Below are 27358 nucleotides of genomic sequence, written 5' to 3' on the forward strand. Positions count from 1 at the left end.
GGCCTTTCCTTTTGCAGTTGGTTGATGACATTTTGCAAGAGCAAATTAGTAATCTGTTAGCTCAACTTCCTCGTGCCTGACAGTCACGTAGAGCCACTCAGCTGTGTAAGCTCTTTCAACTGTAGGTGTTAAAAAAAAAAAAGTGTATCCTAGAGCATAAATGAATGAAGTTTGTGTATAGGAGTAGCTGCTGGAATTTGATAGACAGTTCTTTTAATTATTAGCTTTTGAAAAAAAGGGAGATTTTCTCTTCAAGCTTAGAAACTATAAACAGAATGAACCAAGTTAATACAAAATAAAAGGCTGTGGCCAGGATGGCAAGCCTAATGGGCATCATGCTTCAGTGTCCATTGAAGTGAAAGGCTGTGGCTGGTCATGTTCTTTGGAAGGGATACTGAAATGAAAAACTACTACGTGTTTTTACAGTTTTGTCTGTTCCAAAATTAGTTTAAGAGAAATACATTTGAGTCTGCAATCAGATAGGGTTTTAATTGGAATTCTCTCAGAGGAGAGCCAAAGAGGAATGTATATGTCTGTTCTGCATGTCAGAGGGTGGAGTACTGTCTGCAGTTTGTCTGTTCCTTTAAGAAAAGAAGGAAAAGTTTTTATTGCCATCTGTACCTGGTCCATTGTGACAGTCACTAAATAATACATTTTTTTCATTTTGTTTTGTTCTCAAAAAAAGCCCGAGTGCTTTCATGTGTTTAGCCAGTTATACTCTAATATGCTGAGATCAAAAGCTATTGTTGGAAATCTCTTGTCTTTGCCTGATAGGAGTCGGCCTCATGGAGGTTGTCATGGAGCCTGATATGTGCTGTGGGGAAGAAGCAGCTGCAGCAGTCAGAGAGCTTCAGCTTATTCTTCAGACACTTGGGAGCAGCCAGGCAATCATGGCAGGTACAGAGGGGGAAGGGCATGTTCCCTTGTCACCTGTAATTCTCTGCATTTGTGGGAGTTCTGCAGCTTCTGGTTATTTTGTTCTGCAGTTGCTTATTACCCATAGCCTTTTCTAGCTGTTGTTTTTAAAATCCTCAGACCTGCCCTAATGTCTGCCATGCTTCAGATGTGCTTATGGGCCTGCTTTCCTCTGCAGAGCTTTGCAGTGTTAGATTTTATAGGAAAAACCTAGACAGGAGTGAATGTCCCCAGGGTTCTTGAGGTGTTTCTCCCTGTCTGTCCTCATGCTGCTTGTTACAGTGCTGCAGCACATAAGCTATGTGCTAAGGATTAGTTACAGAATATGGAAGCTAGTTCCCTTAGCTCCAACATAGTAGGAGTATGGATCATCCTCTGAATTGTCTGTCAAGTCTCGGCTGGCCATAAAATAGATGTAAAAACAGTAAATATATGATGGTGTGTGTGTGAGATGGAGTAAATAACTTATAGCAGATACCAGGGTTAATCTAAGAACCAACCAGATCTCAGCTTCTACCATGCTGGATAGTTTGGCACGCTCACTCTGTCTCTCCCCTTCTAGCACTGTTTGCTAGGTGTCAACTTCCCTTCTACTAGGGAGATCACTGCTGATCTGGGGGGGCTTGGCAGAAAATTGTATTGGTTCATGCTGTGCAGCTTGCAGATATCAGTCTCAGGCATTAGCAGCCAAGGTCCCTAGGCATCCCCAGCCACTTATCTCTACACATCTCTCTGATTGTCAGGATTTCCCCCACCTTTCTCTAACCAAGATCACTACCGTCTCTTTATTTGGAGAATCCCTCATTTTGGCACTATCCCTTCTTTCTGGAACTCTTGATAGTTTTTCCAGTCTAAATAGCACATGTGCACGGCATGTGTTCAGCTTCCTGACTAATGGTTCTGTTTCATGTCTCTTTTTTCAGTTGCATGATTTGGGACATGCCATTTGTGTAGTTCCAATGTTACCAAAATTTGCAACCAACCCATAGTTACAGGTAGCAAACAGGCTTCCGCTTGACACTTTTAGAAGTGCAGCTTGGGGCATTCATCCCTTGCATGTTTATGTGCTGCCTGCTAGTGTTCATGATTTAAGCTAGGTGTTTATTTTTGCCTGTGAAGGATGGCTGCACTGATCTGGCAGCAGAATCAGGCCACAGTTTAAATGATTGCATTTCCTAGAGAAGTGACTTAGAGTGATCTGTCCACCAAAGACTAATGAGACCCAAGAAATGACAGCTAGTGATACAAATTCTAATCTACTGTAGGAGGAAATAATAATTGGTAGTCATTATATATGCTTATACAGTACCTCACTTTGCCCACTTCTTAGTGAATCTTTTCTCACCAAGTGTTATACACATCAGAAAGGGGCACAGTTCTTAATTTTGGACAGCCAGTTCACACAGTTCTTCAAAGGCCTTCATGGACGTGCATGTAAGCCATCATTTGTCACTTCTGAATTTGGTCCAAATATTGCCATTGGAATTATGCAGTTGCATCTTCCACTGCATTGAGATTTCTGACTTCAGGAGTCTTTAGTGTTAGGAATACTTTTTCCTGCAGTATAGTTAGCCTTAAAAGTATTTGAATTATTTTTTCTTAGTGGCATTTTAAAGGCTCTCTGCTGTGTTTTACCTCATCATAATTACTTGTTTTCAGTTAAGGGTTTTACATGCTCATATTTCACCTGTGTTTTATTTGCATGTTTAGTGAAGACAAGTTTTATACACTGTTAAATCAGTAGACAAATGAAAAGATGATTACAATGGAAAATGAAATGAAGCTGGGCTTAAAGTGGGCTTTAAGGAAAAAAGCTTTTCTTAAAAAATTTGGGGTCAGGCTCTCCTTTCATTTATATCTGATTAACTTCATTATTGTGTCCCACTGGCACCTTCATCCAAGTAGAAGCAGGCTGTGTCTCAAATAGAAGCAAGAACAGGACAAGTATATTCCTACTCCGTAGCAACTACTCATTTTACCCCAAAATGAGCGTGTGCAGGACACTTCTGCAAGAGATGCTGGGTCATTCTATAGCCTTTGTCCTTCATTTGTGTTTGTCAAGGACTCTTTGAAGACAGAGGAAATGAATGCACTGTCATCCAGCCTACTTCTACAACACGTACCACGTACTCTCCAGTCAATTTTTGTTTGTTCACTGCAGTGGATTTTGAGCCATAGACTTTTTCACAGGTTTGAATCGGAGCTACTTTGTGTTTTCTTTAATAGTGTGACCGTATGGAAACATCAAGTGTTTGTTTCTTTTTACCAGTATTTGTAATTAAAGAGGAAGGCTACAAAAGTTCACTGTGCATATGGGAAGAAATTATGTTTAATTACGATATAACCTCTCCTGTTTGTTTTTCCCACCAGTTTAATAATTGTGGCAAACCTTCTCTTCTTAGAAGAAACGTCTTTGGAGGGAGAAACCTTAGAAAGATAAAAGTCCTGTTTACTTGAGGTTGAGTCATCAGAGATCTCTGAGGACGTTAGCCCATTTTGAACTAGGAGTGTAGGACATTTTTATATGTAACTTTGTGTTCAGTTTCAGTGTTTTTGGCAGCCAGGGAAATCTGGAGGAGAAAAAAGGTTGCAATTTCTTGAAGAAAAAGAAAACTACAAAAAATCCACAGCTTCTGACATCTTGTCCTTGGGCTGTAAATTTCCAAGGGCACCTAAGTAAAAACTGTTCAACGTAACTGAGTTCTTGCTTTTCGCAACAGAGTAGTATATATCAAACTGTAATTCCAAAAGGTATCTTTGTGCTGTTTTTAGAGGAATGGAAGTTCACAGTGCACTGCTTTAAGTCGCTTGTCTGATTCTGCCCTTTTTTTAAGGGCAGTGAATCAGAAGCTCTTTTTGCTATGCCCTGCACTGTGCCATACAATTTTCTCAGAGAAGAATTAGGAACAGTAATATCAGAAGTAAAAAAAAAAAAAAAAAGGTTGAATTCTCAGAAAAATTTGAATGATTGGAGGCAGAAGCTTGAAAAGGAATCAAAAGAAAGTTAGTATGAACTGGTTGTTACTCATTTCTCAAAGTGTGGAAGCCTGCTTTTAATGCTCTGCACGTAATGTGAAGTTTATTAATGCGTGCTGGGGGCTTTTACTCTAGTTTACAGGGTGGACTATTTTGTTGATTAAGTTTCTTTTTACAGAGGGTCAGCTGAGAGTGGATGCCAATATTTCTGTGCATCACCCTGGAGAGCCTTACGGAGTAAGAACTGAAGTGAAGAATATCAATAGCATAAGATTCCTGGCAAAAGCAGTAGGTAAATGATGGTTACTTTGTTACGGAGCGTTGTGGATACTTTGACTTCTTAATAAAACAGGTGTCTGAGTACATTGGTTGGCTTTAAATGCCCTGACCTAGCTTTGTCTGTGTGTACCCCATCCATGCACATTCCTTCTGGTCTAGTGGTCCTCTTTATGCCTTTAAGACTTTGCCTGGCCTATGTCACAGATGTGTTTCCAGTGTTGTCTCTTGATGGACCTTGGACCTCTGCTGTAGTCTTGTTTCCAGTCCTATGCTTCTGCTGTCTGACTGAACAACCTGGGTGCACCCTGGACTCAGTTCACCCCTTCACCATCAGTAAATCCTGCTAGTAGCATGTGCATCTGTCAACGCTGCTCAGACGTGCAAGGGCACTTCCTGTGCTGTGGTGGTCCTTGGCTCCAGGCTTGTCCCACCTTTTGGAGCAGCCCTGTTCTTGCTGCTCCCTGACAGAAGAAATCTTAGTTAGGAATACTCTGGGGATAGCAGTCATGTTAGTCTGTTTTAACTTTTATCCCTCTGCCTGTAAGAAGAACAAAGCAGATGATTCAGGGTTTAGTATGTTTGGCTCTGGGAGACATTAGCAGTAGCTCTTTGTCCTTCAGTGCAGATGATAGCTTTCACCATGTACAGTAAATTGCATGTGTGAAGTTCAGATGCAACTTGGGTATGAGCAAGAAAGGATGATCATTACATCTCCAAAATATAACTGGCAAGGAGAATGTGAGAATTCTTGTTCTAAGTACTCCACTGAGGGAAAGAAAGGTCACTAGAAATGTATGGCTTGGCTGCAGTGCCTGGGAGAAAATGCTTTCTATTTAAAGGAAAGAAGATGAGGAGAAAATGCAAAGAAAGAAACAGTGCTGGGGAGAAAGACAGTGACTGATAATGCATCTACTGCTGTTGATTTTATTAAGGTTAAAACAACTAACTTTTCCATTATTGCACAGCAGTGGAAAATGAAATAGTGCAGTGTACAAAAGCTAATAGTGCAGTATAGTAAGCTTATTCTTTTTTCTCATGTTTCTGCCAGACTATGAAATACAGAGGCAAATTAAGGAACTTGAAAGTGGAGGAACAGTTCTGAATGAAACAAGAGCATTTGATTCTAAGCTTGGGTGAGTTCTTATTTTGGAGAAATATCAGTAATAACAGCTTTAGAGTGCTAGGGATGCCTAGTGACCAGATCAGGGGAGATAACTTGATATCGCTCAACTTCTGTCTTCTAAAGCTAATGTTCACGGGCATGCTCTCTTCAATGGTAGAAACTTATTCTTGAAGTTGAGGCTTTTATACAACAGTTTGTGTGCTAACTCAAGTGGCGTCTGTATGAAAATGACTGGCCTTGTACATACACGATTTCTTTGGAGTGGCTTTAAGGCACTCTCCTGAACATCATGAGGCGAGGTTTGTTTTATCTTTTTGCTGGGAATCCACTTCTCATGTCGTATCTGTTTTGTTTTATTTTAGGTGCACTGTACCAATGAGAGACAAAGAGGGAAAGCAAGATTATCGGTATTTTTTAAAAAATAAAGTTACATTCTCAAGAACTGAAAATCAGTTGAATATATTAAGTGTAGTCAGTGTAAAAAGCTTGTAAAGGTAATCAGTATAATGCGTATGGAAACTGACCTTCCAGTGGAAAGAGACCTATCAGTATGAGTCTGAGAAATTCACATCTAGATTCCATAGACTCTATTGGATTTAGCAGCGAGGAAACACAAAAGCCTTTCCTAAGCAATAATCCGGAATACTTCTGCTCAAAGTGGGTAGTTTGAAGGTTTGCTTTTTGGGCAGTACACATATATTGTTAAGAATGCCTGACGTTAAATGTAAGAATATTCTGAGATGATCACTGTTCCTGCTTGAAATATGTATTGAGAGAAATGATTCTCATATAATAGGCCCTGCCTCTTCATGCTTAAATTCAGTGATCGTACACACTGTTTGAAAATCCTAACTACTGTTGAGGAGCGTCAGCATTTGTAGGCAGATTTCTACCTTAAGATCTATGTAGACATACTGAAGTTGTTACCCAGCTAAATACTTACTGCCTTCCATTGATGTGAGATGGCAGTCATCACAGTTCGATTGTTAAAGATTTGTGTGAACAGTCTATAATCTGCTCTCAGCAAAGTCAAACATACATAGCCATACGCAGTCAACCAAGAAAAATCTATCTGGAGGGCAAGAGAATAAGGCATAACTCTGTCAGGAAGCAGTGCTGCTGGGAATAAATTTTGGGTCAGTGCTGCAAAACAACAGCGTATCTGCTGAGTGCTCCTGTACAAGAGGTAATCAGAGTGGTGTCTGGATGGGATGGGGCATAAGAGTGCAGCTCAGTGACTGTTGAGATCTCTGAGCTCCTTTTCTACTGCTCTTTGTATGCCTCTGTCATCCTATGGATAGAGATGTCTAAATGCTGATCAACTTAGTTGTTTCCTGGCTTTTCATCTCAGGTTCAACCTTCTTGTTACTCCCAGAGGTCACTTCCCAGTTGGAGAATTGCAGCTCTACAGAACTTTGAGCCTCTCAGTTCTGTGTTCCTGTTAACTGTACATACGCTCCTACTGATGCAGAGCAAGGATTTTGAAAATATTCTGCAAACTTTAAGTCTGCTTTTCCAAATAGCAATTGTAGAAATGCAGCAGAGAAGACAGTAGTCGTTTTATGAATTCCTTAATGTAGTAGTTGCTGATTTATTTAACAAGGCTAGTTTGAACAAACGCAGAAGAAAACTTAGGCAAACCTCTGCAAAACGGGTGAGTCTAAGATACTTCAAATGAAGATCAGAGAGATTATTATTAGTGCTTAGATTATGATCAGTATTGAACTGTTTTCTAGATTTTTTTGTAAGTTACTGCTTGCACGTTATGCATCAGACTTAAGATCTATGTTTAGACAGATTTGAAATAAAAATTATAGAGTGTGTTTCATGTCCCTTGTCCTGAAATTTTTGAACCTTTCATTTGATCAGGTGAAAGTGAGGTTTCTGCTTCAACTGCAAAGTAATTGCAGTGGTCTGAATTGGCCTTGTCTTTAAGCGAGCTTTTTGTTCTGTGGAGACACCCTGATGAGTGCAGTAACTTTGCTTTTAGCACAGCATGGGATTTCATCAAGGTTTTTGAAGTCCGCATGGAAAAGGTCACAGCCTGCCCAGATCACTTTGGTGGTTGGCTGTCAATCTGGGTTTCTCCTTGCCAATCCACTCCCATTTCTGTTTAGTTCTACAGTTCATGCTTGATGTCAAAAGAAATAAGTTGTTTCCATAACTATTATTTTTATTGCTTTTCTTAATATAATTAATCCTTTTCTATCACTGACTCTGACAAGTAGTTGCAAATACTTAGGAGAATAGGGACTTTGCAACAGCTGATGAACTGACCTCTGACATACTGTCATGAATTTTTAATATTTTATTAAAGACGACAATGTAATTTCCAAGTCAGCATAAAGCTATCGTATGTATTTTCTTCCTTCTTGTTTAGCTTTTGACTGACAATATTTCTAAAGAAGTTTTTCTTCATCTTTAGGTTTATGCCAGAGCCAAATCTTCCCCCATTGATTCTATACGATGCTAAATCTTTGCCAGCTAATGTGAACCATCAGCAAGTGGTAAATATCGATTGGATTCATGAGAGACTTCCTGACCTTCCCAGTGTGAAGAGAGCAAAGCTTGTTGAACTGTATGGGATTCTTCCTGAACACAGCTTCACCTTAATGGTAGGTCTATTGATCAAGTGTGAAAATAAATGCAGCAACTCCACAAGTTGGACTGTATTCAAAAATATTTACGAATGGTGTTATTAACCAGCTATCAGTTCTCATGAATTTATTTTATTTGGAAATATGTCCAGTTTGTTGCCTACTTCTATACCTTGAAGCATACATGCATATGTTAGTGGAGAAAAAAGAAACCTTGCACCGTGTGCCTAGCAGAAGCATGTCTCATACAAGGTGCAGTCAGATAACTATTACTTAATATCGATCTTGTCTGTCTACATATGGACAAACTAGTGACTGACTGCAACAAATGTACAACTTCCTGCTGACAAATCCTTGCCTGCAAGTGCTTATTCTTCTTAATCTCTGGCTTTGGGTTTGGTACGAGGATGGGCACATTGTCGTTATTTGACAAATTAATAGGCATACTTTCCTGACTGCAGAAGGAAAACATATAGTCTAAATCTCTTAGTTTCACATGCCCTAGTTGATCTGGTCTCCATTTTTTTTAGTTTGAAAAAAAAAAAAAACCATACTCATTAACAGGTAATTACACAAAATGGCTGTACAGTATTAGTTTTGACCTCACAATGCCTAGGACAGATTGAGAAGAGAGGAGCTGGGGAAAAAAAAAAAAATATGACAAATGTGAGTGTAAATAAGGAAATGACAGCAGAATCTCATAACTTTGAAAATTATTCTAAGGACTTCAGGCATCTCAAATACAAACTGAATCATCTTGATTCCCTAGTGATCACTGGGGGGGGGTGTTAAGCCACCCAAGCTTAGACATTTCAGATAGCCAGCTAAGCTAGGGTGGTGTCCTGCTTTGGTTACTTCTGTGATTAGTAGAGATGGAAGGAAAAGGACTTCTTCATTGTAAGACTCCAGGTAGAACCATAAGTACTTCAAATTGTCCTCTGGAGGAGTTCCTTTCGTTTGACTGTAAACGCAGGTGGAGCAGTACACCTAACTTAACTACCTAGTATCCCTCCTTTGTGTGTCTTTAATGCACTCGTAATGTGCACACTATGTGTATTCTAAAACTTGTACAGAAGTTGGTTCTACAGGGGAAAAAAAAAGTCTCGTTCTTCTGAAGTGTTAGGAAAACTGCTTTTCTGCTTGTGTGCCTTTTTCGCGAATTACAGATCTTCTGTTTGGTGGGCAGATGTGTTGTAAGTCTTATTGAAGTCACGAGGCTGCAGTGACAGCACTGAGAGGTGTCAGTGGTATGTTACCTTTCTATTTCATTGTGTAAGTTGCAAAATGTAATCTAACAGACGATATTCCTGTTCACATGTGCATTTTTTCACATCAGCACGTTTCTCACAAATTAAAAGTAGCTCAGGAGAGCAGACAGGTTCTGCACTTTTTTTTTCTGGCTTTTTTTTCCTCTAAGTTCTTCCCCACTGAGGTGGGTTGACTTTGGCCAGTGGCAAAGCAGCACACAATTGTTTGCTCATTCCTCCCACCAGTGAGATGGAGAGAATAAGAACAGCAGAAGCAAGAGAACTTGTGGGCTGAGGTACAGGCAACCTTATTTAAGTGTAAGAAGGAGGAAGAAAAAAAAAAAAAGAAATGTTGCAAAGACCACCACTCATCACATCCCACAAGGAGCCTGATGCCCAGCCAGTCTCTACTTCTGCCCTCAGTTTTTCTTGCTGAGTACAACACTGTAAGACATGCAGTTTCTCCTTATTCTATTTGGATTTGCTGTTCTAAACCAACCCTGGCCTCTTCACTGTGGGAGTAGAGTGGGAAAAAGAAAAAGCCTTTATGCCTTGCAGGTTCTGCTCAGCAGCAGCCAAAACACTGATGTTATCAGCACTGTTTTGGTCACAAATTCAAAACACAGCACCCTATGGCCTGCTATGAAGAAAATTAACTTTATCCCAGCCATGCTCAATACACCCTCTTCTTTCACTTGGCATCGACTTCTTAGCCTGCTTCAATCTTGATAGTATCGACAGCTTCTGCTGTGTGGTTCTGTCACCCCTATGAACTAGCCCTGTGTATTTGCCTCCTCAGTTCCCATTTCCTTCCAAGAGCTCTCTGAAATCCTCTAGTGCCTTTGCTTTTTCTCTGTTAACTTCTTCCTTTCTGCAGTGTGTAAAATAATTAATGAGCTCCAAGCTGAAATTTGAGATACAGCTTGTAATAAGATAATGCATCCATTTGAATGCATGAAGTGAGCACTTCTTCATTGTGAGTCTTTTATTGTGCATTAGGATGTCAGCATGTAAACTCTCCATAAAAGTTGCTTGCCTGTTCACTGGGAGACTAGTTAACCTTAATTCATCTACAAATGGTATGTCCATTGCTGTGTTAAGCTTACATGGGAAGTTACAGAAGATTGCTGATAGGGCCAGATGCACAAATCTAATGAGCATTCTTTCAGGTTAGAGCACCCAGGAGTGCTCATTAAATAAATGGTGGTGGTAGAGGGATGACTCTAAAATGCAAAATCTCTGCTTTGCGCCAACTTGTTAAGAGAAAACATTAAGCCCGAAAGTTACGATAAAACAATATCATACTTCAGAAGTAGTTTCTGAGCTGGCTTCAAGACCTTTATTCTCATACACAAAAACTGCCTATATATACCACAGTACTGAGAATGTAAGACTCCAGCTTTGCCTAATTCCAAGAATAACTGAGATGGAAGGAGGGCTTTGACTATTGATATCTTTGTCTGAGATTTGAGTGTAAACTGCTAGATTTTTGATTTTCTAAAAATTGCAAAAATAAATGAAATTTCTGATATTGTTCATGAAAAATCCATTTTATTTATAAAGATAAAATTCTTTAAGCAAGGTAAACTCCATGGTTTTTGGGTTTCTGCGTGCAATTTGCTGTGTAAACTGGTAGGTTGGCAAATACTGTTCTTCAGTTAAGAAGAATCTTTGAGAACTACAGTAGTATAATATTATGGTCCTGGATGAGAATGGTGGAGGGGGCAAAAAAAAAAAGATGTATTGGCATAGATATTAATACGTTGTATTGATTTCAAAAACCATGCTGAGGTCCAACCAAAAAGAAATGATTAGTTGTCACAGTGCAGCATTAGGAAGAAACACTCTGATCACTTTGAAATTCCTTGTCTTTGTATACCTTTATGTTTACTCAGATAAAAGTGGCAGTTCTGCTTTGGCTTCAGCTCACTTCTTCACTGTAACAGTTGGCATTTGTGAATCCTTTGTACAATCAAAATGGGCTACCAGTGGTTTTGACCATTTTGTTTACCTTGTGCCATCCCCATATTCTTCAGTGCGTGGATGAATTTATGCTTCTTTTTAGAACCTAAAGCATTTTCTAACAAGTCAGAAGGAGAAAGTTTGAGCTGTCTGTTTCTGACTGCTCTTTTCTACTTTAATAAGGTAGATTTTCTGCTTTTTTTCCTTGACAGTCTTGCACATTTTTGCGACAATTGTTACCACACAGTTGGTTATTGCAGGAACTGTGATGGTGAAAATGGGAAGAAAGCAGAAAAAATGAGATTTGTGAACACTGATAGAGTTTTATCCTTCAGTGCTTTGGGCAGCTATTAGTCTTTAAAGGCATCAGTTTGCATTACAGACCCAACGTCCCTGCAGATTATGCCCATGGTTGTCTGTAAAACAATGTATTGTTTGAAACTTGTTTACAAAGTACTTGGAATCACTCCACTGTTACGTTTTGACATCTCAGTAGAATTAAATGATGGTGTTAAACCATGTACCAGAAGTAAACTTGCATCTGGTTGAAATATTGGAATGTCATGGTTCCTGCAGTTGAGATTCTGATGAATAAGTTGCAACATACTTGGTGTGTAGTGAGAGACCCAAGTGGGGGCATAATTTATAGTGCTGAAATACAGAGGCAGAAATACGCAGTATATACAGACAGCACGCAGGAAATTATGATGTCAGATTAGTAGAGAAGAAGCTAAATTAATATTTCAATGAATGTTTTTTTCATTTAGAAGTGAAATGATGGGTAGTAGAGCTCAATGTATCAGAGCTGCCCCTTGGTCTTTTTTTCCTACAGTTAACAACATTCTTCTGGGTGAAAGTTGTCCAAATAGATTTGGCAGCTGGATGGAACCTAGCATGACAAAAGTTGACCAAAATGCACAACAAATTAAAGTTCAAATAGTACAATATTTAAGAATTGATTTTATTAGTTATTAGTAATTTTTTATATGGCTAGAAAACAAGGAAAATGTTTCATTTTTGTCAGTCATTTTGATGTTCTGAAATTCTGCCTTGATCATTTCATTGCTGGTGTTTCCTACTTTTTGGCTACAGCAAATGACAATCGCTAAAAAAGTAAAAATAATAAAAGAATGGCAAAATCATTTCTCCATGCTTTCTCCGTCCATTTCTCCATGCTTAAGAAGCAAGTATGGGGCTCAGTACCTGGTAGCATACATAAACAGATGTGTCTGAGTATTCCTGAGCTTTTCTCCTCTTGCTGCCTGGAAATCATCTCATGGATATTGGAAGGCTGGGTATGTTTGCCCTTGATTTCTCAAAGGTCTGGCAGAAGCATCAGTGCTGTAACTCTAGCCAAGCTGTTGGTATCCAGAAATCTGAATGTGCCCAGTGCTAGAGGGCTGCTCTCCATCATCTACGTGATAGAAGTGTTGGACGTGCTGCATCTGAGCCGTGTAGCCTGCACTCAGACATGTGGCTTCTGCAGACAAAGTTTTTGTGCACATGATGTAGCTAGACTGCTCTGTCTAGACTGTTTGTGAAACCTTCTGCAGTATACATTAAAGTGAAAACAACAGCATTTGTACACAGTCGCTTTTTCCTACCAAAATTGGACAAGTGTTTTAATGGAAGGTAATCTGCCATTTAAATAATCAGTGTTTGTGCAAATGAATCATGAGGTGAATTAAGAGGAGTACAATATTTGGTAGTTCATCATTTTAGAAATTCCACTGCACACATGCAATAGTTCTTAATCTGTACTTTGATAATTACAAAATTTGTTCTTCCATTATACTTAATGTTAGATTTTACATTCTTTGACTATTAAGTGAATGTGTAAAAGCACAGGACAGGAAAGGGTGAGAGTCTGATTTTTATCATTGTAGTTTTATAGCACATCAGCCCACTAATTGAAGTAATTTTAGTTCTGTTTTCCAGAACAGAGAGCAGTAGATTGTGGACTCCTTAAAAGCAGTATCCAGAGGTGTTGGAAGTTGGTTTTGTGAAAGTTAAGGGGGGTGGAAAGTCCATATTGCTGTAGTGATTGCTTTTAAATACAAGGACAAAGACGACTGCTTTGACAGGGCTGAGTTTTAGTGGAGGAGTCACACTTTGGTTTAGTGTGTGCCTCCGCTCTGTTCTGCTCAGAAGTCTTCACAGAGATCTGTCTGTGATTACTGTGTACTTGGAAGATAGTTTTGCTGTGATGACAGTATGAGTAGAATAACTCAGTGGCTGCTTCTAAACTGCTGCCTCTTCTGAGAGCTGGTGAGACCTCCTGTTCATTTATGCCATACCCTACAGAAATCCAGTGGCAAAGAGGATTTGGATTCCTCTTGCCACTTAATGTCTTTTCTGCCTTCAGTAGAACTAATGAGTTCTGTGCTACAGTTAAAGAACTGCCAGTGCCCTGATATCAAACAGCACAGTGTTCAACAGGCTGTGCACTATCTGTTCTTCTAAAAACAATCTCAGATTTCACTTACAGTATAAATTGAATCCCCTACTATCATACCTCCTGCGCACTTAGGGTGCTGTGCAAAGCCTTGCATAGCTTCTGTGAAAAATCTAGAAACATAAAACCCCTGTTCTTCCAGCGTGACCTTTCCACATCATTCAGGGGTGACTACAAGCTAACCTTATTCCATCAGTCCAAAAAAAACCTAAGTGATTGCAAGATCAAGAGTGAGGTATCTATAGGCAATTTCAGGCAAGGTCTCTTCTTGGTAAAAGATAGCGTGACAGTGTATGGAGCATTATATTTTCTGCCATTGTGTGTATTTAAAAACAGGACAAAATGAGAGAGGTTCTCTCCAAATATTGATTTTAGGGAAGATGTAAGAGAAAAGCTCACTCGATTATTGAAGTTACTTTAAAACAGGCTGACATATAAGCTGTATGCGTGCATGCTAGGCACAATGTAGTTTGTTTACTTATAATAAAATTACTCCAAAGTCTTGCAGCTTTTTTACTTTTTTTAGTTTACTTTAGCATTTATACTCTGATTCTAATTGTAATTAATCATGCTTGCATTTCAGTGTCTGTTCAATGCACTTAATTTTTCTTGAACAGAATGAAGATGGATTAATGGACTTCTTTGAAGATGTGGTAAAACAGACCCAGATGAAGCCAAAGAAAGTGATCGGCTGGATTTTGAGTGACCTACTCAGTCACTTAAAACAAAATTCCCTTACAGCAAAGGAAAGGTCAGGCTTCTCAGTTACAACAGTGGTGAAATAAAATTGCTCCTTTTCTCATGTACCAGGAACAGTATCATGTCACTCTGATGCTGACTTCTGCTTTAGTTATCATCTGTGAGGTTGGTTATCCTAGGCAGTGCTGCTTAGGCCTTGACACTGTCATGATTAATGAAGTTAACCAAATGCCTTCCAGAGAAGAGGGCAATGATAAGGCATAATCAGGCAGTCAAGATCAAAGCTGAATACAGTGTATCACGAAAAAAAAAAACCTAGCTTGTCATGCTAAACTGTGTGACGTTTAGACAAGCAACAGTGGCATAAATCTATTACTTGTCCTCTTCCCTGAGGTAACTCCTGTCCCCTTTTTCCACAGCCCCATCAGTTCTTTTTTCCTAGCTGACCTTCTGAACCTTCTAGAAAACGGAGACATTTCTTCTTCAGCAGCAAAGCAGGTATTTTTTCATTTCATTGTATTTTGAATCTGCTGATGCTTATTTCATCTGCATTCATTGTGTACCAATGAATTGGTTGCTTTAAATTCATCAAGGTGCTGATGAAGAATAAATTTTCTATCTTTGCTATATACATTTAAAGGATGAAAATGCCTTATGTAGTATAATCTTACTGATATCTTTGCATACTTAGTGTAATAAGGGGGCACAAACCAAATAGTTGCTTCAAGCTACAGTCAGTTAAGTCTGCTTCTGAACAAAGCAGATGCTAGATCTCAGTCTGGTAGCTTGAGTAACACCTGAGGAAAGGCTGGTGGGAACTAATCCATGGCTTGCAGTTAAGCTGAGCGTATCAGCTAGTATGTGCAAAAGGATACTAGAGCCTATATTGTCAAGTATTGGTGTATGGAAAAGGATATCAATCGCCTTACTGTAGTCACAAAAAGAAGTCTGATGTGGTGCACTCTGTGAGTTTAACACAGAGACATCTGACCTTCCTTTTATCCTGGCTTCTTTGAGCAAGTGCTGCCATGAGTCTCCTAAGCAAGGACTGTCTGTAAAGCCAGTTTTCCCTCTATCAGTTTGCTTAGGACAGTCTGAAAAATCAGCACTTCACACGTTGATCTCTAAAGTTAAAAACTGCTTGTGCATATTAGGCAAAATCTAGAATTCGTTTGTGATAGGGAGTAACTGCCATTCACCTCAAATTCTGTATGTGGGATTCACTGTCCTTTCAGGTGAGTTACTGTGCTCTGCATTTAAGTACATTAGTTAACCTTTTTTCCTCAGGTGGCAGTAAGCAAAATTGTCTTGCCTTGCCTGCTTTCAAGCTTTTACCTCTCTCAAATGCACACGTTTCCACCTTTCTAGCAGAAGTTGATTGAGTCCGAGTGTAACTTCAAAACAGTACAGGTGTTAGTTCACTCTTTACATGATTATAAACCCAGAGTTGCAAATGTGGCTCTTTTTCTTACTGGGGCACACTTCCTAGTTTTGGGGGGGGTTCTTTTGGAGGTACTTGTGGATCTTGATTGTTTTGGCCTTGAAGTTGGCCTGCTCCTTGGAATAGCCAGCTGCTTTTTATAGGCACTGTAAATACAGATCTAAGTGCCTGACTTCAGATGTGCATCTGGAAATTTTGGACTGGAAAAGTAAAAGCTTCAAAAAGGACATAAAATATTAACAGGGAAATACACTGGGATGCAGAGCAGTTGTGTGCCTGCAGAGCAATGGGACACCCATTAGTTTGGGGTCTGCATATGAAAAAGGAGCTCAGAACACCATTCTGAAGTCTGTTTCCTTCTGAAGGTAGAGAGGATACTAATGCCCCTCCATTGGAGTCCTTTCCTTGTAATAAATCTGTATGCCAGCACTTCTGACACATTATGAAATGTCAAGAATTTCAGAGATGCCTTTCTTGTTTAATTACAAACTCCTTGTGTTGTGCATGCTGTCCTCTGTGTTCTGAAATTGGACACAGAAGTAACAGTGCTATTTGCCATCACTGAGTGATGCTGTCAAACTGCAGGAACCTTGCCACATTTAGAAAAGTATTTTGGTTGCCTGGATGTCAGAAGAATAACAAATGTTTATAACAATTCTCAGCAGTAGGCCGAGATGCTGGATGGCCTGAGGGCAGAAGGGGCTATATATACACAACAGCAGATGAAGTGCAGCACTTGAAGTGGAGGAGAACGAACTGCAGTGGTAGAGACAGATCCAACTAGAAGCTCCAGCAGGGTTGATGGGGTGAGCACACAGACATGCATACACATACGTGCTCGCAGTAGGAAGCTGTTAGAAGTTTTAATTTGTTAAGAGGATTGTGTTCAGTCTCTGCTGTATAAGGCATTAAAACACAGATAAAAGCTGCGAGTGCTGATTATAGACACAGAACATTGTATGGTAGGATGCATATACCAAGGAAAGGGCACAGTCTGCTTCCATAATTACCACTTGGGTAAATACAGAGCTCGCGCCCGACTTGCCATCAAATATAGCATCCTACCCCAGAGGCTTCCAAAGCAGTTTCATGCTGGCATGCCTGTACAAAGGGGAGCAGCCTCCAGCTCTGCTGGTGTGCAGGGCTGTGCAGGGAGCATGTCCTGAACTGGGGAGGCCTGCACAGGCACACACTATGCATGGCCGTACCCTGGAGGCACCATTTGGATGTCAACATCTACTACATTTGGAATGCAACTCTACTACACTGAAACTGGTCTGATGGGAGTATGGCCGAGGTGGGACCTCACTCCTCGCCAGTAGGGCTGGCAGTATGCACATCTGTGGCAGAACGGACCTGCTTTTCAGTGAGGGCACTGTGGGAGGGATGTGGTTCTTGGGGCAGGAAAGCAGAACCCGCTTCAGCTGTTGAGAGCTGTGCTGCAGCAACTCTGTGGAAACACCCCATTGCATGTTCACCAGCTATCTATAGCGGTGTGTGGAGAAGAGCAGGCCCCTTGTCCTGCCTGCTTGTGCAGTTGAATAGGTCACCCAATATAAGAATAACTTCAGTGGACCCACTTGGCACCCCTACTTCAAAGTAGGTAGCAGGAAAATGAGTACAGTACACAAACCTAAACAGAAGCATCTGCTTTGACTATTATGGTCGTACCATCTGGAGCAGTGAGCCCAGCCTGCCCCTCACTTTTGTCAGAGGCTGAGGGACAACTGCCAGACATCAAGGCTTTCCATCAGGGCAAAGGAGAGCAGCCCACAGGACAGGCTCAAATGGTGCTGCCTGCTGCTTCCCTCCTCCTCTGGCAGCGCGTCACTGTGGGTAGGCTTTCCACTTGGAGCCGTTCACAGGCAGAGCAGTCAGCTGGCATGATCACCAGCTGCAAAATGTTTGATATGATGCCCGTGGCAGCCAGACGTGCAAGTCCTGATTAATTCATCTTGACCAGTGGTTTGCTGCTATGCCTGTTAGGTGGGGAGAGCAGAACATCATTAAAATCTAATCACGCTCAGCCAAGAGTCAATAGTAGAAACTACTGAGATTTCAGTGATGGAAATGAGGCCTGAGATTCTCATTTTGGCTCTGGAGACTTCATAATTTGATCCCAGTGTTCTGACGCAGACAGTTTGTGTAAATGAGCTGAAATCATTTTTTAAACTGCTTTCTTTAAATTTCTACTCCTTGCCAAGTAGCAAAGCGCGTTTTTAAAAATGCATTTTTGACAGGATTTGGGCACATCTCTTTCTGTTTTTTTACATACCTGTAAACAAGCAAGGGCCTTGATAACGATACTGCTCTGGTGGCTAAGTGGATAAGCTCGTTACCAAATTGAAAAATACATACAATGCAGATGTCACAGGGAAAATCTGCTGCCTTGAAGGTTTCTAACGGGCAAGCTTTTCTTAGTGCCAGGAGGTGTTTGGCACAGAAGTGGCAGGGAATCGGAGATGGATCTCGAAATGTCAGCTGTCCAGCAGCCTGATGTAAGAGTTGCTGCTGGGTAACTCCTCCATGGTTGGCTGCTCAGATTTTGTTTGTTGCAAATTTTCCCCTCCTGTAGCCCAGTGTCTTGCTTGTGTGCGTACCAGTCTTAAAAATCACATCTGCCTTTTTCCAGGACAGTGATGTGGCTTCTTCGTTGCCCAGTCTCTGATTTGTGCAGCGCGTCAGACTCTCCAGGGTGTTCTGCTGTGGGCTCTGCTGTGCAGAGAGGCCAGAGCTCCCTTTGAAGGGAGATGTGCTGTCCCAGTGCCTCGGGGACAGAAAGCTTTCTGCCAGGTCTCTGGGGAAGGAGGAGCAGCTGGGGCTGCTTGTGGAATGAGGCATGGAGTGCAGCAAAAAGATACTGCAAAGAGCTGCAGGCAGGTTGAGTCTCCGCTGGATGTGTTTGTTTCTAGGGGTGTTTCAAGTAGCGTGGGCATGATGATCTTTAAGAATGGTACAGGAAGAGAGATCTTGCAGAGGACATTGTATATAGCATTGATTTTTGTAGGTAAAAGCAGTTTAAAGCTTTGCTTATGGTGGTTATAACTCTGCTTATCAGTAATTTAATATTTTGATCTGCACTTGACCCTCTTACAAGGGAAAAAAGAAGATGCAGCCTCCGTGAGAGTTGTGTATCATTACTCTCTCTCTGGGTCTTAGCTATGTGACAAGATCCCATCAAAAGCTTTAGGGTACGGCCGCCACACAAATATCTGCTTGCAGGTATTGTGTCAATGCATGGTTCTTATGTACATGTTGTGGCTACAAAACTGTTTAACTGAGGGTCTTTCTTACCACAAAATATTCCTATGCTAAAGAATATTGCTGGCATACTTAAAGCACCATCCCACATGTGCCATTTTCCCTAAGTTGTCTCATTGCTTTGCTAATTAACATGCAGTTTAAGTGCCCCTTCTCTTCTCCCCTTCCCAGCCTCTTCTCCATCCTGCATTGAGTATTTAATGCTGAAATGGTGACAGAGCACTATTTCCACACTGGTACACAGCAGTGGCCCAAACATACAATTATATCTTCAGCGCAGAATGAAGCGTAAGCAGCTGTTTTAATAACGGTTTTCTTCCTCTCCTCCCACAGGTCTGAAATAACAGCAAAGGAAATAAGAGCAAAAGAAAATCACTGCCCAAGGAAACTTTTTTTTATAAATGTTCTCTTCTCTCAATTTTATTCCAGGGTAACAGCCCTGATACAGCATAGGAACACACACCGACATTAACAAGTAATTACTCCCGAGGCTTAGGGTCACCCAGCATTCCTTTTCTGGGAGGTGATGCATAGCTGGGCCTAGAGCTGCTGCAGAGATTCTGCTTGGCACTATTTTTCTTCTGCTTTGTCATATGTATCCTCGTGACAGTTAGCTGATGAGGACTGGTAATGAGTTTCCTGGGACTGGACTTAGTACTGCTGTCAACTAATGGTCAGTTTCCAGGCAGAGACACCACTCGTGGAAATGCGTTCTCTTACTGCTCTCAGGCAGTTCTTGTGCATACTATGAGAAGAGCGCTGTTGCTCTTGCTGTTACTAAAATCTGACTTCCTAGATCTGCAGCTAAAATAGTGCGAATAAATAACATCAGTATGTAAAGTCACTGACTTCTGTTGCTCATTGTGGTTTTCAGGTGTTTGAGGAATTGTGGAAGGGAGAAGGGAAGACTCCTCTTGAAATCGTTAAAGAAAAGCAGCTTGAACTGATACAGGATCAAGAAGAGCTTGAACAGATCTGCCAGGCGGTGATTGATGAACGAGAAAAGGAGGTGATTATGGTGGTGCTGAGAGGCTTGCACACTCTTTTACTCTCTGGCACTAAAAAGGGGGGTTTAAATGGCCTTTTTTCCTCTTTTAATTGGTATTTGAGCTCTAAAGCCAGTTAGGAGCATTAAAGCTGACAGGCAGCTACCGTCAGGTCTTTTCTTCTCCTTTCTTATTTTACTAAGTGTTTTTTTGGAAATTGAAGCTTACACAAAATGATCTGCAGCAGAAATTACCAGTCTGGCTAATGTGCTAAGTCATTCTAAGAGACCGTAAAAATGTAATACAAGAAAGCAGAGCTGTAGGGCTCTTTCTTCACCTGTGCAATATATCGCCCTTAACTTGACCTGGCCACTTGGCCACCTAACTGTCATTTTTTTGGTCGTCATCTCTGATATTAGTGCACCACTGCTACATTGTTCTGAAGACTGAGGCTATCTGCCAGCAAGGCATATAACAGTAATGAAGTCAGAGACTTCTGAGAGGTGGCAAGGCCAAAATTCTACTCCTCTCTTTACCCTGTCCCCCTCCTCCTTCACTCCACAGCCAAATTTTGCTCATTTTCTTGCCTGGCTGTGTCTGTGGGGTGAGAGGAGACAGACCCATGTGGCAGCAGCACTGGAGGCTTGGGGACTGGGAGTGCTGCCCTCTGCTCACCCCTGCTGCAGCTGCAGGTGTAAGGGCAGGGTTTCAGCTCTTCCCCATCCCCTCAGAAGGATGCAGCAGCCTGCGTGGCTCATCCATATAATGAGCTCTGAGCCAGGAAAAGGGGAAAAAGCTTGTTGATTGTGAAGGGGAGGAGTGGGAAGAAATCCTGACAGAGTCTAACATCTGTTTTATATAAAAAATGAGAATGAAAACAAGTGCTTGTATGTCCTCTGGAGTGAAAATGTAAAAGCAGAAGTGAATAGCTTACTTCTAATACAAGCATTGTCTAGATACATTTGCCATTTGGAAAAAAACACTGACATCTTCTGAGAACAATACCACCCACCCCAGTTCTCATTGGGGGATGCTAACAGCTCTGCAAGAGCTTTTGATAAAGAAAATGAGCTTGCAGTAGGTCGGCGTGACCTCCATCAGACTGACTCATTTGCAGAGCCTGATAAAAGTGCTTCTGTATTTTCAGACTAGTGTGGAAGCGCAGGCATAGAGATAGAAAGAACATCGGAACTGATTGGGAAGTGCAGAAGCTGAAGGTCCATAACTAGGCTCCCATTTCAATAATAATGCCTTGTCTGAGAACTTAATTCCTCTCTGCTTTTCGCTGTTTTAGTCAAGCCAAATGCAGTAGAGTGGCTTCGCTTTCCTCCTTTTTCCAGGTGATCTTTCAGTAAGGCAAAAGCTGCCTGGAAGGGCTGTAATTCACTGCTTTGAATTGCTATAAGAACTTGCATTACAAAATTAGCCGAGTACTTGCCAGGAAAAAAGATAGGCCTTGCTTTCATTAGGAACTTTCTTTAAAATGGACAAAATTCCAAACCAACACCGAGCAGTTAATGAAAATGCAGTATCTTGGCTGTACCGTACTCTGCCCCCACGTAAGGGATTTCTGTCACATAACAAGTCCTTTCCATATTGTGACTTTACAGAGATTTTAGACTGCCAATAATTCAGATACCCTAACGAGCAGCAGTATTTGCATTTGTGCTTGAAATTATCACAGTTGGTGGTTCATATGTTAGCAATCCTTCCCTTAGTATCTGTAAATATGACATCCTGTTTAATTGAAGCTATCACGTTTTGCCCAGTAATTCTGACAATGCCGAGAATGCCTTCCCTGCCGCACAAACTGTAAGAGGACATAAAGTTTCAGTAGTAGTGTCTCCTCTAGAAATGCCTGACAGTGGATTTTTCAGTGCTTTTCTTTTTCATTTTCTTTGCTTAGCCTTTATATATGGATATTTTGTAGGTAACTGTGTGTCAAACAGTAGCTCCCTGATAGGAGGCCATATTTCTCATCAGCAGATTAACTGCTTTGTTGCAAAAGTCCTTTGCTTCAAGGAAATAACCTCTGTTACCAAACATCCAACTCTGCTCTTGAAGGACTTCAGAAATATTTTCAAACTGATTGTGATTCAATGAAAATAACTTACCAAAACTGAACAGTATATTTAGGAAAAAGCTCTTATTGGCAACAAGAAGCTCACCTTGTTTTCCTGCTCTCTCCCAGGAAGTCACTGTCTGAGCTGCTTCTGTTCAAATCCAGAAGCGTTCACTGACTTTTTTCAATAAAGGAAGATCTTCGTTAGCTGTAGGGCCTTGCAGTTGTTGAGTAGTTATTGCAAAGCTCAAGGAAGCTTTTATAATAACACCTTAACTCCTAAGTACAGTATTCAACTGCAGTGGCCTTAAAGGACAGAAATATTCGTACCTTGGCCCAGAATGACTGAGCATGTTGTTTTCCTGTTCTTTTTAAAGGTTATGGCGATAAAAGGAGGAAATGAAAAAGTTATCAATAAGTTAATTGGACTAGTTCGGAAAGCTACACGAGGCCGAGCCAACCCTCTTCTGGTGAAGCAAATACTAGAGAAGAAGCTGTCAGAGTAGACGCAAGAGAAAACGGCCCAGCTGTCTACAGAAGACGTGCTTCGTTCTGTCTGGTTTGCTGCTAATGAACTTTGGTGCCTCCTTGTCTGTCAGGACTGTTTTTCCTAGATTGGTTATGCTTCAAGGAGCATCATGTTCTTGCCTTTCCCAGCTGCATCAGCCAAAGGTGGATGAGCAAAGGACCAACTTAACAGAAGCTGGCAGTCGTTTTACATTTCCTTCACTTCAGTGCAGCATTCTGAAGTGTCATTTCCATATAGCCAAACAAGTTCCCAGGAAAATCTGTGAGTATACAGAGCTAAGTTGCATTCGTTAGTTTTGTAATAAAGCAAGTGTGAATTCAGCTCTTACAGCTTCCTCTTTGTCAGAAGGAAAATTCACAGATCTGGAATGCAGCAGTCCAGTGGTACATACTAATAACTCATTGTTAATTAGAGTGAGTACATTTGTAGCTAAGATCAAAACGCCCAGCAGTAATTAAGAATGGCCACGTGTACCTTCATGCCTAGCAGAAGGGAGAAAAAAATGCTAGTCCTCATTCTTGATGTCTAAGGTAGGGGAAGGGACAAAGGCACTAGATGTAAGTGCCAGCAGTAGACATTAAGTGGCTACGTATAATTAATGTCAGATTCCTTGCTCGTCTTCTAGTTGTATGTGTTCAAACATCTGCTTTGGCTACTCAGTGCTGTTTCAGTCCTGAACAATTCATAACTTATGTTTACCTGAGCCTAGGGCTTTCTGTTGTCGCTTGGAACTTTATCCACTCAGTGGAAGTAATGCAGATAGCTTACTGAGAACTGAGCAGGATTCAGCCTGGATCCAGGATCTGCTCCACTTGTTACTCCTAAGGAGCGTTTTATGCTGTGTTTTGGTTTATAACTTCCATTTTGCAGCCCGTAGCTGTAAGTGCTCTCTGAAATCAAAACTCCTGGAGTTAAGTTCCCAGTCCCACCTCACCAGCATGTTTAAATCCTTCAGCTGATCAAGCTATTAACAGGAGGCCCAACTGGAGGCATCCATTCAAATTTACAACTAGTAGGAAAAGAAATCCCATTTACCAGCAGGAGTTTTTAAAATCCCTTTTGCAGGCTGCTAAATGGTACGTTTTAAAGACCACATTTATCTCAGGCCTCAGTGTTGCTTCTTCAGAATGGTTCTTGAGGATGTGCCTGCCTGGCGCATGCTGCCAAAGGAGTGCAGCAGGTTGAGCACTGGGATTTTTGTCATCTTCTGCAGAAGTGACATTTGCAGCACCTAGTTCAAGCTAGGTTAACGGCAGTTAATTCTAACAAGTGCTAACGTGTCTCAAAGAGGATATTTCTGTACAAACTGGCTCGCAGTTCAACTTGGAACTCTAAATTGAAAGACAGGCAGAAAGATGCTTTTTAAATACATGTAATGGATAAGTGTATATCCATTATTCAATAAAAATAACTACACAGTTAAAGTGATGCGGCTGTCAAAAAGAAGTAACATGGTTGCGATCAAAATTCCTGACCCTTAAAACATCACAAAGCCAGGGTTTTCTTGTAGCCTGACATTTGCACAAAAACTTTTACTGACAGTTTCCATAGATTGAGCAAAAAGCACTATTTTCTCTTACCCGGTGGTGTAAGTTTTCAGTCAATAGAAGGTTGACTGTATAGTCAATGGACTACACAGCAAACTTTACATTTTAGAACTGGAATTCTGTTCAACTGCTGCCACAGCAGGAAGGAACCAGAAGTCACAGGAGGTTCTGCATGAAACCTCAAATCCTAATTTAGAGGTACTCCTAGGTTGAGAAAAACACAGTTGTTTCCAGAAGGTGGTCCTCCAAGGTTAATGCATTCTGTTGCACAGCTTGATGCTGCTGTGCCAAGCTTATCCTTTAGAGCAGTGGCTGCCTCTTCAAAAATAAATAAATAGATAAAGGAAAATCACAATGTAGTATTTGGAACAGTAATAATTAAGCTGTCTGTAAGAGAAGGAAGGATCTCCCCTACTGTAGCGTGGCTATTACTAATGTATGTCTTTCTCCAATGGCTACTACTTCTTAGCCACTCCTTACCTAAATAAGTACACTTTGCTAATACAGTACAAAATCTGTTAAAAATCATGAGTCAAGTTCTATATGAGTACAGCATTGGATTTACTATAAATCTCTATCTCTTTTCAAATGGATAACATGTAAGATAAAGAGGGATAATTGTAATATTCTTCTCCTTCACAGGAAGGTAAAGATCAGCCATAGTCTATAAATTTTGAACTGTATTAGGAACCAGTCACTTGTTGAATTTTTAAGCAAGTCTTTTGCAGGCACACAAAATGTAAATTTCTTTCTGATGCAAAAAAGTGTTTTGAGTCAAAGGAGATGAAGATGATTAATCTTTTTAACATTTGTGGAGGTACCAGCTATCAGAGTAAAAGTAGTTTTGGTTGATGGCAATAGAATGTAGAGATGAGAAAGGGCAGCATGGCTGGCTTGCTTGATTCTGACTCTCACTGCATCAGCCCTGTTACACAACCCTGACTGAATGAATACAATCAAGACATGAGCCTTCGCTGCTGGCCAAGGGCCTGAAACACCACCCAGATACCACAGCCACCACCATTCTTTGTCCTGCATGGAGCTAAAGGTAAATCCTAAACAAACACTTCACAAGTAAATGCTGTACATCAGCCTTGGCTTAGCTTTGTGTAGCAGTAATCTGCAGAACATGTTTAAAGACAGAAGCAGCTTCTTAGAATTTAATATCTGCTATTGTAAAGACAAATTCAAAAAAACCACCCACCCCCAAAACCATAGAACAGGTGGGCCCAGCAAGATCAGATGGAGCATCTGACCACAAAGCATTCAATATCAGAACATTTTGCTGACCCACAGGTTGCTTTAGCATGCTTGTATCAAGGCTAGGAACTTGAGAATTAAGATGGAGGCTTTGACACTAGCTAGTAAGTCTTATTTAATTACAGCAGTTCTCCCCTAGCTTCTGCTTGGAGATGCCATCTGTGCAGTAGCCATCAGGCAGGGTGAATTAAGGACAGTTTTGTGCGGATTTTCAGCAGTAGCCGTTCACAACCAGAGGGCCAAGGAAAGCGCTCACAAATTAATAGCTGACACCAGACACTGCCATGACAATCTCATCGTTGATGGAAGTCCTTTGGGAGGTCACCGCTGAGGCAGAGAGATGATACTTGCTGTCCTGTACAGCTGAGGTATCCCTTACCCAAAGTTGCAGAAGAGGATGAGAAAGTTGACAAAAAAGATGCTGGCAATGCTGAAGTAGTGAAAAAAGAATTCCTAGCACTCAGCCTTGGCTGCAGAGTTTAATTTTAACAGTGTTAAAAATAGAAGCATATGATAGAGAACCTTAACTACAAATTTACGGCTCAAGTATTCATGCTGCAATTTTGCTGCAGCCCCTTTCCACTCTGTTTGTGGCATGGTGTCAGCTACTGCAGTGTTTTCCTTTCTGCTCTGAGCATCCCCCTACTTACAAATTTCACAATTGCTGACCTCAATGCAGCACCTTCTCAGCAGTTTATGACCTTGACAGTAAGAGTGGCTTTTTTTTTTTTCCTTAAACAAGTTTAGTTTTCCATCCACTGTCTAAAACTGCTCAAGAGAAAAGACAGAACCACAGGCTGGGCTTTTCTACCTTTGCTTCCTGAATCTTCCTTGCAACACTTTTTACAAATACTCTACAGTTCATTATGCTCTGCTTCACCTAATGGTCACATAAAGCCAACTTGCAGCAGACAGGAGGTCAAGATTGATCCTTCCAAGCACACAGAAGCTTACCTACATTGGGTTGATTGTTCAATGAAAGTCTCCCCTGCCTGCAAGAAGCTGCAGATTTTCACATAATACAGATACAAAGAGAGAAATTTATTACTAAGCAGTGGGAGGAAGGCAAAAAAAAAATCCAAAGTCCTAAGTTGTCAGGGCCTGTGATTTGCTGCTCCCTTTTCTGCAATGGCAAATTTACACTCCATCCAGAAGTGCCTCTGGGCTACGCATGACCAGTAATCAGGGATTGCTGTGACAAGAACAGAAAACTGCCAGCGATGCTCCCTCTTTTCTGGCTGTGCCTCAGCACATGGCCCATATCGGGCCTTACAGCCTAGATTTTAAACACAACAAAGCAAACCTTCAGCAGGAGCAGGAGTGCTTGGCTGCTGCCATAAGACAACATTGACTGGCCTTAGAGGAACTTACAAAACTGTTACTGTTCCAGGGCTTTAAGCCTGACAGCGGTCAGAGCTGCACTTGGGCACCGAGCAGCACTAAGAGAGATGAGAGTCCTGGGCTCAGGCTGCAGCCACAAGCACAGAGACCCTGAGCCCTCTCTCTCTCCTTGGAGCCCAGGCAGGTGTCTTGCCTGAGCAATGGCCAAGCTGCTGCTGCAGCGCTGAGCTGTGTGCAGCTTCATTGTCCTGGATTTAACTTATTATTTTTTTGGTCTAAATCCAAGCTATTTTTAAAGGAGACTGTAATAAAGTACAGCTGCTGTGGGATTGGCTTCTTCAAAAATGTGAGTTTGCAGGTATTTAGCCCACAATACATAATTGTATGCAGGCACCCTGCTGACGCGCCGGGGAAAGTTACTTGGTTGAGAAATGCAGCCTTTGCACAAAAGTTCCATCAGGGCTTCTAGCCCAGAGCCTTCAGTCTTAATTTAATCCAGCTGCCACACAAAGCCATTATAATCAATGAACAAAATAAGATTTGCACAGTCAGCAACAACCACCACTTTAAGTACTACGTGTTTAAGAATACAAGTAATGCCTCCTATTCATAAATAAGAGGCTTCCAGCTGAGCATGTAACAAATGAAGTAGACTGACGCAGGGCCGCAGCATGTTCA

The 27358-nt window shown here is 41.1% G+C and overlaps 1 protein-coding gene across 4 annotated transcripts in view; it reads left to right on the forward strand.

Annotated features, from left to right (window-relative positions):
• Positions 1-27114, forward strand: part of GATB (glutamyl-tRNA amidotransferase subunit B) — a 45865-nt gene extending 18751 nt beyond the window's left edge. For 2 of the 4 annotated variants that reach the window (XM_031588896.2, XM_090138534.1), the window contains exons 5-13: positions 775-897; positions 4070-4183; positions 5219-5303; positions 5656-5700; positions 7719-7908; positions 14172-14305; positions 14673-14751; positions 19830-19964; positions 22381-27114. In XM_031588896.2, the coding sequence (XP_031444756.2) occupies positions 775-897; positions 4070-4183; positions 5219-5303; positions 5656-5700; positions 7719-7908; positions 14172-14305; positions 14673-14751; positions 19830-19964; positions 22381-22509 (1034 nt within the window). In that variant the 3' untranslated portion in view covers positions 22510-27114. Of the gene's footprint in view, positions 1-774; positions 898-4069; positions 4184-5218; positions 5304-5655; positions 5701-7718; positions 7909-14171; positions 14306-14672; positions 14752-16356; positions 16712-19829; positions 19965-22380 lie in introns of those variants that run through there. The other 2 variants (XR_016465741.1, XM_031588897.2) reach the window with 2 other exon arrangements.
• The last annotated feature ends 244 nt before the right edge of the window (positions 27115-27358 follow it).

The sequence above is a fragment of the Phasianus colchicus genome, chromosome 4 (assembly GCF_987193195.1).
Source record: "Phasianus colchicus chromosome 4, bPhaCol1.hap1.1, whole genome shotgun sequence".
Taxonomy (NCBI): domain Eukaryota; kingdom Metazoa; phylum Chordata; class Aves; order Galliformes; family Phasianidae; genus Phasianus; species Phasianus colchicus.